This window comes from Grammomys surdaster, unplaced genomic scaffold, assembly GCF_004785775.1.
Source record: "Grammomys surdaster isolate TR1022 unplaced genomic scaffold, NIH_TR_1.0 126013, whole genome shotgun sequence".
In the NCBI taxonomy this organism is placed as follows: Eukaryota; Metazoa; Chordata; class Mammalia; order Rodentia; family Muridae; genus Grammomys; species Grammomys surdaster.
Genome location: NW_021620828.1, coordinates 3,801,085 through 3,814,908, shown reverse-complemented (window position 1 = coordinate 3,814,908; position 13,824 = coordinate 3,801,085). Strand labels below are relative to the sequence as shown.

The 13,824-nt window shown below is 52.3% G+C and overlaps 1 protein-coding gene across 2 annotated transcripts in view; it reads left to right on the top strand.

Annotated features, from left to right (window-relative positions):
* Positions 1–13,824, top strand: part of Tspan9 (tetraspanin 9) — a 180,657-nt gene that overhangs the window by 96,595 nt on the left and 70,238 nt on the right. Inside the window, exon 4 of one of the 2 annotated variants that reach the window (XM_028754395.1) lies at positions 11,419–11,498. In XM_028754395.1, the coding sequence (XP_028610228.1) occupies positions 11,436–11,498 (63 nt within the window). In that variant the 5' untranslated portion in view covers positions 11,419–11,435. Of the gene's footprint in view, positions 1–11,162; positions 11,499–13,824 lie in introns of those variants that run through there. The other variant, XM_028754394.1, reaches the window with a different exon arrangement.

Below are 13,824 nucleotides of genomic sequence, written 5' to 3'. Positions count from 1 at the left end.
TTCTCCCTGGCACTTTCTGCTGCTTGGGGTTAGCCATATGGGGCCCCATTACAGCCTAAACAAAGAAAGCAAGTGAAGTGTAGAGCTAGGACAGGGGACACCTGTCCTACATCCCAGTGGAAGAGCCAGGGCATCTGGGGTCTCTGCTGAGCAGGGAATAACCTTCAGCCTAGCTGTCCCCTCCAAGAAAATGAAGATGGTACCTAAGGGAAACCACCTCCAGGCCTGCCTGCCTGCCTTCATTCACTGATGCAGAAAAATGTGCAGAACCCCCCCCCCACACACACACACACTCCCCCACATATACACACATACATGAAGAGCTCTGTCCTTGGCTGTGGAAATGTGGCCGGGAACAGAACAGACACATCTTTGACCTTCTAGAGGTGGTTTCTAGTGGGTTGACATCATAAACAATTTCTGTAGTAAAAACACATGTTCCCTTGTGTTTGGAGAATAAGTGAATCGGAGGAAGCAGAAGGTGGTGAGAGTGTGCTGGAGACATCCTAGAGAAGGAGACATCTGAATGAAGGTTAAGGGTCAGGCGAATTGGGGGTGTGGAGCTCTGAGGAAAGAGTACTCAGGTAGACTGAATGGCTGAATTCAGGCTCTGAAGTAAGAGAACAGAATGGGTGGCATGGCCAGAGTGGGGGGTGGGTGGGAAGGGAGGGAGGGAGAGATTGATTGATTTTTGTAAGAACTTCATCTTTTACTCTGGGGGCCGTGGGAAGCTGTAGGGTTTTGCACAGAGCACTGACTTGGCCTGCCTCGTGGTACAGGATTACTGCAGTTGTCTTTCTGGGGTTCATGGTCTCTGTGAGGAGGCCCCAGCGTACCGAGAAAGGTCCCTGCCCTGTTTTCCCTGTACCTTGTTCAGCTTCCATCACTAAGCCCCAAACTCCAACCACTGAGACTTTTACTCTAGTGGGAGGATGTGGTGGCAGGGCGGGGCTGGATGAGGCTGGGTTTGTTACAGTGGTTTGCTGAAGTCTGCTTAGATGGCCAGTTGAGAGCTTCATAGCAGTAAGTAATCAGGGAATTTGCCAGCTGGTGTTAAACAATGGGTTGTTTGCAATTGGCCGTGGCAGCCATTGGTAAGCATTGTGGCTCAGGGCTTTCCCCATGGGCTGGTTGGTAAGCACTTAGTATCTATTGCAGTTTTATTATCTCTACTCTGCTGGACCATGGTTTTGGAGGACAGGGCCTGTCTTTGCTTTCATTTGGCAAAGTGTCTGTGTTCATGGTCTGTGAAGTGTGAAAGGAAAAAGGGGGCTCTGGACAGAGGTGATGAAGGTGGTGTTTGGGGCAAGCAGTGGTCTGTTATGTTTCCCAGGATAGCAGGCTGCATGTGTCCCCTGAGGTTGCAGTGGATGTGGAAATTCCATGATTGTCCTAGCTTGGTGATCCTAAGGGAGGATTGCTTCCTCTCACTCCAGCTTCTTTCCTTTCCTTTGTTCCTCTGTGTGTGTGTGTGCAGGATGGGTGTGAAGTTTGGCTCTGTGCGGGCCAGCCTGGTACACAGAAGCATAGCTTCAGATAACACTGTTCTCAGATAAAGCTGCTAGGTCTGTTTTAGAAGTCAGGAGACGTAGATTCCACCCAGCTCTTGCAAACTCATTTCTCATTCAGAACTTGGGATACATTGCCGGCTTATCTCGCAGGGGTCTGGTGTGAGGATCAGATACGATCAGAAGTATGAAAGTCCCTTAAAAAGAACGAGTCCTAAGAAATGTTGCTTTTGCCTGTGCCATCCCTGCGCTGGAACTACCCCTCCCTCTGCGTTCCTCCCACTAGGACTTTGTGCAAGCCTCCCTCCACAAGCCACTGTCTTGTAGCCTTCTTCCCCTGTGAGCAGGGCCTCTCAGCACTCACAGTGGACGGCAGATGTCCACTCTTTCTCGAGACACAGACTGAGCAGGGATGTTCCCTGATGACATCAAGGTGGCAAACCCAGGATGGGTACTCTGAGGGTGCTGAGGAACTCTAGTGGCCGATTAGCCTATGCAGGGTTTCCTTTGTTTCTGTCACACTCCTATGATGTGCTGGTCAGCTGGAGTGTGAGTGTGAATGGCTGTTCTGAAGGGTAGTGCCTTCTGGTAGGTAGGAAAATTCCCAGATCATCCATCTGTCCTTCATGATCACAGTCAGCTTCATAACATGGGTAAGAAAATATAAGTGTGCTCGCTCACTCACTCACTCACTCACTCACTCACTCACTCACTCACTCACTCACTGATTTAGTCATTCATTCACCACATGCTCGATGCTCAGGAATTGCAAGTCTCCTGCCTGAGTAGTCTGGACAGCAGCTAGGGCCCTGCTTCTTCTGTCTGGCCCTCAGTCTCGGAGTGCTTGCTTCAAGCCCATCTCTTCAGGAGATGGGTGGGGTATGGGTGCCTTTGTTGAACGATGGATAGGTCAAGGCTTTCATTCTATGTAGGCCTGGGGAGGAGGAGGAGGAGGAGGGAGGTGGCTGCAAAATGCCTGTCACTGCTGGGTCCAACCAACCATGGGTATGGCTGGCATTTCTTCTGACAACAGTAGGGGAAGGGCAGAGCAGGTGTGCACTGGTGTCTGGTCTGGCTGGGATATTAGAAGACCTCTTGAGGCCGGAGCTTGAGGGATGAGTAATGCACAGCCACCTGGACACACGGAGGCTTACAGAGTCCAGGATGGACATTTGAGCTCTTGTATCATTTCTGGAGGTGGTTATAGATGCATGGCCTGCAGAGGAGGCCAGATGGTATGGAGGCATCCATTGAGGTAAAGGCACACCAGGCAGGCAGTGGACAGTACTATGGGTGTCACAGACATGTACGATGACTCTGCCCTGGGGAAATGATGCTCAGCACATGGCAGGATGAGTAGGAGCCCAGGCAGAAGTCTGGCCCGAGGAGGCAGTAACAGGAAGGGAGCTGGTGGCAGAGAGTACGTGTGTGCCTGTGCCTTCAGAGTAGCGCGTGCATACAGAACTTGAATTCTGGGCATGTGTGGAGGAAGCGTAGCTTAGTGGGTCATGGTTGGACATATGTCCAGTTTGATTGGGCCACAACAGGGATAAATTTCTGTTGACTCAATCTAAAACTTTGGAAAGACTTTCTAGAACTGCTGGAGGTTTCAAGTGCTGCTTGACATGAGGAAAGCTGTTTGGAGGTTTAGGGAGCACTGAATGCTTTCAGGATGAACTTCCGGCTGGAGGCACCTTCAGTGACTTGAGCCAGCCTGAAGAGGGAGGAGAGAAAGAACCAAACGACAGCTCCTGCTTATACCTTTTTCCTTAGAGTGACCCCAGAGGTTCTGAGACCCTACAGTGACTTGTACACCGTGAAATGTGTGAGTTCACAGACATGCAACAGGGCTCATGGGCACCGTTAGCCCTTCAATGGAGATGAAACACACATGACTACCTTTGATGGTTTCTGTGCAGGGCAGACATCTGGGTTCATTTCCATCTTCTTATCTGTAGAGCATTGCTGAGTGCTTCTTCTCTTCTGTCTCCCCCAGGCGACTCCAGCACCATCCCTATAGCCTCCAGGCACAGTAGAGGGAAACAGAGGTGAGAGACAGAAGACAGTAGCCCCTGAAGTCAGCAGAAGGTCCCAGCTGTAAAGGCAGCTTGCTGGCAGGCTGGATGCTGGGTCAGAGAGCACCGCCCCAGCCGGCAAGTCTCTGTCCTCCATGGAGTGGTTTGGGAATATTAGATTTGCTGGGTCAGTAAATTTCCGCTAGTGCATGGCAATAAACCTCAGCTTCATCACGCTTGCCTGTGTCGGCCCATGTGCCTTATCTCATTCTTCCGAAGCCACCTGCCCTCCTCGATAAGTACTAATAACAAATGCTTTCTTTCATTTTCCTCCCTCGTTTCCTGGGACTGAATGGCCCAGTATGGCCATGTGTGGAGCTTCAGGTCCATCTGCCTGTCCACTACAATGCCTCACGCACCAGGCTTTTATAGAGCATCCAACCGGGAGGTGATTGATTGACCTGAGGATAAAAGAAGGGCCTGGCTGGGGGACAGAGAGGATGCTTGCTCTCAGCAGGTCACAGACTGATCAGACAGGTCAGGGGTAGGCAAGACCAGGAAACTGAGCTTTAACTCTGAAGTCTCTCTGGGGTCGGTGTAATGCGAGGGAAGCAGCCTGGAACCAGACTGTGCTCTGGGGACATAGTAGTCAGGGGAGCTTAGCAGCCACAGGTAGGCAACCCAGAAAGCCAGAAGAAAGACCTTGGCGAAAGAGTCCAGAGACTTACTGAGGAGACGAGTGGAGTCAGGCAGTGGATGGTGTAGGGCGCACAAGAAGAAGGAACAGCAGGGGCGGAAGCTCAGAGAAGAGGACAGAGCTTGGAGTGTTTACTGGAGCCTGAGAGCAGGAGAGGGTGGCTGGGAATGTGCTGGCGGGGCAGGCAGGGTCCACTGGACCTTGAAGGCTTTTTACAAACTTTGAGACAAGGTCTCATGCAGCCCAGACTGCCTCAAACTCCCTATATAGCCAAGGCTGGCTTTGAACTCCTTATCCTTCTGTCTGCATCTCCTGAGTGCTGGGATTACAAGTGTGTACCGCCATGGCTGGCTTTTAAATGTTTTAAGACTTTGGATTGAGCAAACATGTTCACATGTGTGTTGTCCGCTCACAGGAGCACACGATTAGAATGAGACAGCACTGCAGGGGTTAAAGCAGAGAGGCTTGGGTAAGGTGATGTGTCTGGAGCTGGACCTGGGGGGCTCTGCCGAGGGTTGTCCAGGTCCCTGGGAATAATGACATAGATGGACTACAGTGTCTGTAGCATCGTAGGATGTGGAGAGAGACACCGAGGAGGACTGGCAGGGAGCACGGTGGAGTCTGGGATGAGGGTGGGGGCTCTGGATTAGACAGTGTGTTAAACATTCAGGCCATTCATCAAGAAGGGAAGAGTTGGGTGAGTCAATCTCTGTGGGGGATGTGAAATCTAAGATGCCTGTGACAGCCACATGGAGAGGATGGACGGGAGGGGTCTTATATATCTGTGCTTGGGACTCTGAAGACAGGCGAGGACCAAGTGGGCCCCCAGGTATCACCAGCTGTCAGGGGAGAAACTGATGTTCTCAGTCTTACAAACAAGGTCACAGGACATTGCATGTTGGTGGTGGGGTGTCTGGTTTCTCTATGTTTAACCCCAGCCTAACCAGACGGGGATGGGTACTCTGTTTACTATAATCATTGATGGGTACTCTGTTTTCTATAATCATTGTTGATCACGATCATGATACCCCAGTGAGCTGGGTGTTTTTCTATGGCCCCGACTCTGTGCTGTATGTATTACAATTATATATTACCTCAGGTCTCAGATTTTACCTGCAGCTTGGAAAGTATGCATTGCTTTCTCAGTTTCCAGCCGAAATGAGAAGCTGAGACCCAGGACAGCGGAGTGCCCATTCCAGCTCCTCTAGGTCTGCAAAGGCCCATAGCCCAGGTGGCTGCATGTAGCACGCTCACTAGACCTGTTCCCTGTACTTGGGAGGGACTAGGTATATGGAAACAGCTAGGCCTTCTCCATTCTTATTCATAGATCCTGGCCCAGATGACTCAGTCCCTAAAGATGTCTGCTGTGAACTGGTGGAGGTTGGCTTTGTGACAGTCCCTGTAACTTTGAGGTCATAAGCCATATTTCAGTGCTCATGGCTAGGTCAGGAGTGAACTGGTCCATAGCTGTGGTCCCGTTACTTAGGAGCTAAGTAAGGTGCCTGAGTTGCCCAGAGGTACCTAGCATACCTTGGCTTCCTTGGGGTGCTGATGGCCACTGAAGGGTCTCTGAATCATGACACTTCCCCAGCAGTCAGGCCTCTGGAGCAGCCAGAAGTAGCTTTGCTCTTGAGTTTTGAAGCCTGGCATGTAACACTATGCCATTCCCATGAGTTGCTGGGACTGAGTTGCAGGCAGAGGTGTCCCTGTCTGCCCTGGCCTTGGAGCCCCTCTGCCAGGCTCCATACACTCAGCACAGGCAGCAGGCCAGGGGCAGTCTTGTCTTGCTCCTGTCTCTTTTACTTTTCCCACCTTCCTGTCTCTGGACTCATCTTCCAGAATGGCTATGTGGACCCATAGGGTAACTTACTGCCTGTTTACCCATCCATTCAAGGACATGCCGTGTATTGGGTGATGGCTATGAGTATACCAGTTAACATCATGACATTTCTACCATCCTTTGCTGGGTGTTTCCTGGACTGCCTCATCAGAGTCTGATGTCCTCAGGTAGCCTCCCTTCCAGGAACAATGCCATAGATTTTGGCTTGGATCCCATCCTTTTGGTGAATGAACGTGGAGCTCAACTGTGTAGCTTGGGCATGGTAGCCTTTCTTTTCATCTAGGCAGCTACCATGTGGTAGTCGCTGTGGCAGACACTGGGGGCAGCTGTGTGTGTATGTGTGTGTGTGTGTGTGTGTGTGTGTGTGTCTGATGACCAGGTGACCACTATTGTCTTTTAGAGGCCTAGGGACCTGAAGCAAGTGAGTCATGGTAATATGTACAATATAGGACTTGGAGGGAGAGAGCCACTCTCTAGAAGATGCAGCCTGCCCTGATTTGTGATATGAACTAAACAATTAATTCATCCCTTCTTAGAACTATGAGCCCCCCCTCCGAGGCAAACCTTATTTGTTTTCCTCATTAGTTTTAGGAAACACACACACAGCAGATTTACAAATAAAAAGTATCTTTAAACTCTCTTTCCTCCTCCCTCCCTCCCTCCCTCCTTGCCCCATCCCCGCCTCACTGTGTAGCCTAGCTTGTCCTGACCTAGCTTCCCCAGAGCTGGGATAACTGGAGGAGTAGTGTGTGCCCAGCTTTAGTTAGCTCCCCGCTCTCTACCTCTTCACAGTCATTGTTAGCCTCCATTGTGAATACAAATTCCAGCTGTGTTTTTGCTTCCTTAGCAAATAGGTGAATGGCCCCTGCCTACGGAGTCTCCATATAGACTTCTGGAAGGTGGGCCTCCGGCTACTCACCAGTCACTCAATCCTAAGGAGTTTTCTTGACAGTTACTTCTACAGCCAAAGATGCCAAATGTGGAGTTTAGAACCTGGGGCGAGAACCTGCCCTCTACAGTGGTTGCCCAGCCAGCTTATTCCTGACCACCGCAAGCAGCACCTTGGTCTCCCTTCTAGTCTGGTTTCATGGCTAAGCTTAGGGCTGTGAGATGCTGAAACACACTGTCACATACAGGGGCGGGGGGGGGGGCAGCTTGAGCCAGAAGGTATACACCTGGTGAGGAAAACGTGGGAGACTGAGCCCCTATCTCACCTGGAGCCTGGGAAGTTCTGTAGAGGCACAGAGTGCCTGGCATTTCTCGGGAAGCCCTTGTCTCCTGGCTGCCAGTCAGCTCTGGAATGCCGGCTTCTCACATTTTCTTTTCTTGCCCTTCTTTGAGAATTCTGTACTTGCTGTACTCTTTTCTTTTCTTTTTTTTTTTCCTTAAAAAAAAAAAAGCATGGGGGAGAGGGAAAACTGGTCTGCATGCAGAGAGCCCCTCAAGGCAGCCCATGTGCCTTCAGGCTCTTCTGGACCTGATAGATTGTGGAGGATTGAGGGGACTGGGAGAATAGCTTCCCGAATCCCAGATCTAAGGAACTGCAGCAGCCAGTGCTAGCCTTTCACTGTCTCTCTGTTCCCCTGCTGCCAGGCACAACTTCCCAGGCCCCATGGTGGCCATAGGTGACTAAGCCCCAAGGTGGCCACAGGCTCCAACTTTCTCAAAGTACTCAAAGTAGCTTGCAAAGTAACCCCTGTTCTCACCCAGGCCTGTCCCCTCAACTGCTTCCCGAGTGGGCCACACTCAGGACCTTCTTCCCCTACCCACTTCAAAAAGCCCTGGTCCAAGGCAGGGCCACAGGCCAGCTCCCCGCTCAGCTCACCTGCTGTGTGGGCTCTGCATCACTCTGTTAGACTTCCCTGGGGACAAGTTGAGCCAGGATAGAAGGCTGGTTTCCAGAGCTAGCTAGCTGGTGAGTTCCTGGGACGCCTGGGTTGTCCCATTCATCTTGGTATCTATGCTCAGGAGCCTGCCCATAGTGACCTGTTACTAGTGGATGGTTTCCTCAAGGGGAGGGGTGCAATCGGGTTCCATCTGCTCTGGCTCCATCTGCTTTTGTCCTAAGACAGGGTAAAGTCTTCCTCACTGCATTCTTCTGTACTTCTCTCTCTCCATCCTTTATTACAGCCCTTTGCTTATTACCTGTCCTGTCCAGAGTACCACCCCAGCCATCTTCCTCCCTGTTCCCCTAATTCAGCATCCTTGTACCTAATGACCCCACCCCAAACCCCAAATCGGGACATGCTACCTCAGGCTCCCTCTTGTGCCTTTTCTGTTAGACTGGAAGACTGCCAAAGGCAGCAAGTGTTTAAAATCCAAGAGAGGAGGACACTGGGCTTAGAAAGCTACCCAAGCCTACCGTTTCCTTTTCCATAAAACATAACGGCCACCACACCTATGTGGTAGGGTCAGCCTGGTGAATGTAAGGGCTGGTGAACTGCATTTTCCCTTATTAGTCTGATAGTGACTCAGCCTAGGTGTCACAGTGAGACTTCACTGTAGCCTTGACAAGCGTGACCAGGGGGAACAGGGCCATGACACTGGACAGTCTTCTTCTCTTGCCTGCCTGTTAGCACCTGGCTTTCTGGTCCCAAGCCCTGGAGGTATATATTCATTTCTGATCAGACACAATGATGGGGGCAGTCCAGGAGAGACTGGTGTGACCAGTGCAGGTGTGAGCTAGGTAGAAGAGATGGGAAAAGATTAACAATGTAGGGGCTAGCATGGGGACCCTTGGGGACACCTCATTCCACCTGAGATATACTGGTACCATGTTGTGTTTAGACCCTGTCTGCTCTGACTGGTTTCACCCCTGTTGGTTCACTTCACACATAACACACCTGGGTATCCTGGACTCCACACTGACAGGAGGAAAGGTGGCCAACCAGGCACGAGCTGCCAGGGGAGAGCAGCTCTCCTGACTCTAGTCCAGCTGTTGAGTGTTCCCACCAGAAGTAATGCTCTAAGAGAGAAGTTGTAACCCTGTATCCTGGAGCAGGCAGGTGAGGCTGAAGAGGACAGGAGACGTTAGCTTTCCTGGTCAGACTGCTTCGTATTCCCACAGGACCCAGCTAGACATTTGCTCTTTTTTTTTCTGCAGACAATATCCCAGGACCATTGGAGTGATGTTAGTGGTGGTTGTTCACACAGAGTTTTGCTGCTGGGCTCTAGGGACCCAGAAGTGTCACAACAGATCTCAGAGTTCTCACCTCTAGGGTGGGGTAAGACAAGTGAAGGTGAAGTCCTCCTAGTTAGAATCACTATCCCCCCTCTGCACAGCCACAGCCATCTGAGTCTATCTGTGCCTCCAGTAACTTTCTATCCTAACTAGAGTTTGTGCTGCCCAGAGGGCAGGCAGTAGCACTCCTGTGTTTCCTCAAGGGCTCCCCCTTGGGGCTCAGGATAGAGGGTGGAGGGCTCCAGGGTAGACATCTCTACTCCTAGGAAGGGCATGGATTCATCCATCTAACCATCCCTATGGATCGCCTTCCAGAGCCTGAGCTCCTTGTTAGATGCTGGGAGCCTGGTAAAACTTAGCTCCCACTGCACAAAGGAGACACTCGGTCTCTGTCCCCCGCCCCCTCCAGTCTTCTAGTTTTTATCATTTGCGAACCATGGTGGCCCCAGGTCAGCAATGCAGATTTCTGCATAAGCCCAGGGGAGGCTGTCTTCATTGCAGTGCTTTACAAGAGGATCAAGGGCTGTTTTGGATGTTCCCCTGGCAGGCACACATACCTCTAGTCTTTTCTCTGACCTCGGCTCCGAGAGGACCCGGGTGTGACCAGAGGCATTGCTACCTTGCTCTACTGCTGGCAAAAGCAATGCCCCACTTGAGCCGCCTGCCCCTTGCAGCCCGCCGTCCCACTCGGGAACGCGGAGGCGGGGGCTTGCGCAGCTGCAGGAGTCTCTCGGAGCCGCGCGTGCGTGTGCGCATGGAGGGGGGCAGGGAGGGCGGCGCGCCCCGCGGAGGCCTGAGGGCGCTTTCCTACACCTTGCGTCTCTGCTGCGGTCCCTCTACCGGTGCGCAGTAGCCATTCTCACATGTGCAAAAGCGTGGTGTGTGTGTGTGTGTGTGTGTGTGTGTGTGTGTGTGTGTCTAGTGTGTCTGTAAAGATACTGCTTGGGACCATGTGCCCCAAGCTAGACAGGCCGATGTTCGTAGGGGGCGGAGGCCAGCCTGGTAGTGGCCGCTGTTTCTTTCCCTTCCAGCCTTTCTCTCCAGACCTATCCTATGGCTTCCTTGGTGTCTCCAGTTCTCCCCCTCTACTAGCGGCCCTTTCTGGGGCAAGAGACCAGTGCTTTCCCATGGAAGTGTTAGTTCATTCCCAGCCACTGAGCCCTTGACATTTAGAAGGGCTCTGAGCACACTAGTTTAGGCACACAAGCAGACCGCTAATCCTATTAAAGATATTGTGTCATTGGGGAGGGGGGTAGCTCCCCTACCGGAGCCAGACAGACCTTCAGCCCATTGGTCGGATGCAAAGCAGGGGGCGGGGCCCAGAGCCCGGGGAAGGGGCTCTAGGCGATTTCAGAGTCGAGAGTCAGGGCTGGGATTTCGCAGGGCAAGCCCAGCGGTTGCAGCTGCAGCGGATCCGGAGGCTCTCCGCCCGTGGCGCACCCGGGCAGCCCAGAGCCGGCAGCGGCTCCGCAAAGTCGCGGAGCAAGGGAGGCCGAGCGCCCGCAAAGTGGTGGGGCTCCGCGCTGGAAGAGGCGTGCCCGCGGAGCCTGGATCCCGGGCGCCCTTTCGCCTCGAGTGCAGCGTCCGGTCGGTGGTGCAGCCGCCCGGGAAAGAGCAGTCAAATTGCAGCCTCCCCAAAGAAGCCTAGTTACGCAGGCGAGCTGGCTCCCCAAGCGTGCTTATAGCGGTGCCGCAGAGCCCTCCCGGGCTAGCGGGCTAAGGCTGGGAGCAGGGCGCCGTCCCAGAGGCAGTGAACCTCCGGCAGCTGGTTGCTCCACTAGTGCTCTCGGGTGCAGAGAGGGGGCGTGCGAAGCTCCAACAGCCCGCTCGCTCAGAACCCGTGCCCGATCAGGGTGCCCCCTCCGTCCCACTCTGGGAGCAATGCCCCCCGCCCCTCGTGCCCCCAGGGAACGAGGCGAGCATGGAGAAGTCGAGTAGCGAGGATTCTTCGATCCACCGGAGTCCATCTTTGGACAGCAAGGACTCGGACTTTGCCAAACCGTCCACCTCTGGCCGCCCGTTCGGCCGCGGCTTCACGGCTGGCGCCTTCTACGGCACCGCGGGTTCGCGGGGTCAGAGCCGCACGGAGGCCGGCATTAAGACTGACAAGTACAATGCGCCCAAAGGCAGCAAGTACGTGGTGTTTTACCTGGACCTGTCCTTTGTGTTCCTCCTAGAATTTAAGAAGTGCAACATGGCCAGAGGCTGTCTCTGCTGCTTGAAGTACATGATGTTCCTCTTCAATTTGATATTCTGGGTAAGTCCTTACCGTTGAGTCTTCCATTGCTCCTTCTTGCTTTCCACACTATGAATATCCTCTGCTTCCTCCTCGTTCTATCTTATCCTTCTCTGCCCAAAGGTAAGTGCTTTTAAAAATTGCAGCACCCTCCCACCCCCTGCAGCTTTCTGTTCCTTTTCCCTCTAGTCCTGGCTGAATGGAGGCTTCAACTTGTCAGTCTTCCAGGAGAGACATGCTCTGCTCCTAGGAAGCTGGCAAAGTTTGCCACTGCCTCCCTCTCTCCTAAGGAAAGGCACGCTGAAGTACCTGCACCGGGGAAACCTGCATCCGTGGGTGTGGGTCAGACCCTGCAGCTGTTCCCCTGTGTTGGTGGGGGACAGTGAGGATGGTTTCTGAGTTTCTTCTATTGCTCCGGAAAGCAGGCACAGTCTGTAGCATGGTGGGAGTGGGATGGGGTGTGGAGGTCACAGTCTCCTCCTCATTTAGGTGACTCTCAAGAAGAGGAGGAAGCAAAGATGCAGGATGGGGGCAGGCTGCTGCTTTTGAGGGATTGCTGTGGACTGAGCAGCCAGCAGTCTGTCTGCACTTTCCCAGGCTCCAGGAGGCTCCAGGATAAGCAAAAGGACAAAGGGAGATGAATTTTTCTAGAGAAAGTATCAGTGGATGGGCTGGCTTGGAAATATCCTCTGTCTCGTGTGTGTGATACTGGTGACCGTGTGTGCACAAGTACTTCCTAGTAACACAAACTGGATGAAAACTTAATTCATATCTGCTTCTTTCGTCCTCACTACTGCCTCCGTCTTTCTTCACCAGAGCTCAGACTACTCAGCACAGATGTTTGGCTCGTCCCCAGGTTCTGTCCTGCCACTGGCTGGAGGCCGTCAGCTGCCAAGCATGGTCCAGGAGGAGCCTGGGGGCAGGAGAAAGACGTCCTCAGCGAGGCTGCATGGCAGTAGTACGCATCTCCTGTGGAGTGATGCACTTTTAAGAAAAACTTTTGGGTGTGTGTGTGTGTGTGTGTGTGTGTGGAGAGGGCAACTTTTCTGGAGAAGGAAAAGGAAGCTCTAGGCTTCGAAGGAAGAAGTGTGAGTCTCATCTGCCTTATGTTCTTTGTTAGAGTCTTGTGTGACCTTGAGTGACTCGAGTGCCCCTTAAGATTGGGGCTTCTTCTCCAGTCCAGGCTGTTAGAATGGATGGTCTTCTTCACGGTCCTTACTGTCTTAGCTCTGTGATACCCTGGGGGTCAAGGAGACCCTGAGTGCGTCAGTTTCTTTTCCTGTGAGACTTGTCTGAGGTGAGGTGGGTATTCTCATAGGTGAGGGTGGGATAGTGGGGGGGGGTCAGGGAGAAGGTGCTGTAATTAGTGTTACCAGTCACGTGGTTGGAGTTTTAGGAAAGCTGGGTCAGATATTCTAATTCACTTTCTGGTGACAAGAACCATTGGAATGTTAAGAATTACTCTGTTTCCGTCTTGTGGGCCAGTGCCGTATGCTCATTACATGCCTTTGCCAGGATCTGTGTCCCTCAGGTACTTGTGTCTGTTTCCCTGGTGTCTCGGTCTACACACGTGCTGTCATGTTTGTTGTTGGATCCAGCCTTCTCTTTACTATTTCATAGTTCCATCCTCCCTTTTTGGTTTGCCCCACTGCACGCATATTTATTATACGAAGACTCTGTGGGCATAGATGTTTAGTGCCTTCTGACCAGTGACTCTCATCAGCAGCCTGGGCTCCTGGCCACTCTCGTCTCGCCGCCTGCTGGCCACAGTCGGTATAACTGCTTGTGATGCCTTCAGAATGATTCTGGCTTGGTTTGGGGCAGGGGGACCTCTTTGTAGGCTGTGTCATGCACACAGCATGGATCTGGAATATGTTTATAATAAACCGAATACTTTTATCTTTTCTACAATAGTGGCAGCTGTTTGTGGATGCACCTGCCCTTTCTAGTATGAAGTTAGAAGTGAGAGAGCTTACATCCTGCTCCTAATTAGAACTCTTCTTTAGAAGAGAAGAGAGTTTCACTATCCCATTCCCCGACTTTCTAATTACTTAGTATTTTCAGAATTCCTACGACAAACCACAAACTAGGGCAAGTCGAGTTTCAAAGACACATTTCTTAAATGCCACTACCACATGAGATGCTGAAGTCAGGTGCGGATGGGGAAGGATTGGGAATCTAGCAGAAGGAGAATGGTTCCCCCATGTACTTGCCAGTGCTTTCTGGGAATTGGAGGGATGTGGGGATGGTGGGTGGGTCCTCATGCCGTACTCAGGTGAGCACCTCCTCTAGGCAGGTGACCCTCAGCTTGATGGAGGGTGGAACAGGTGGAAGTGCTGAAGGAGAG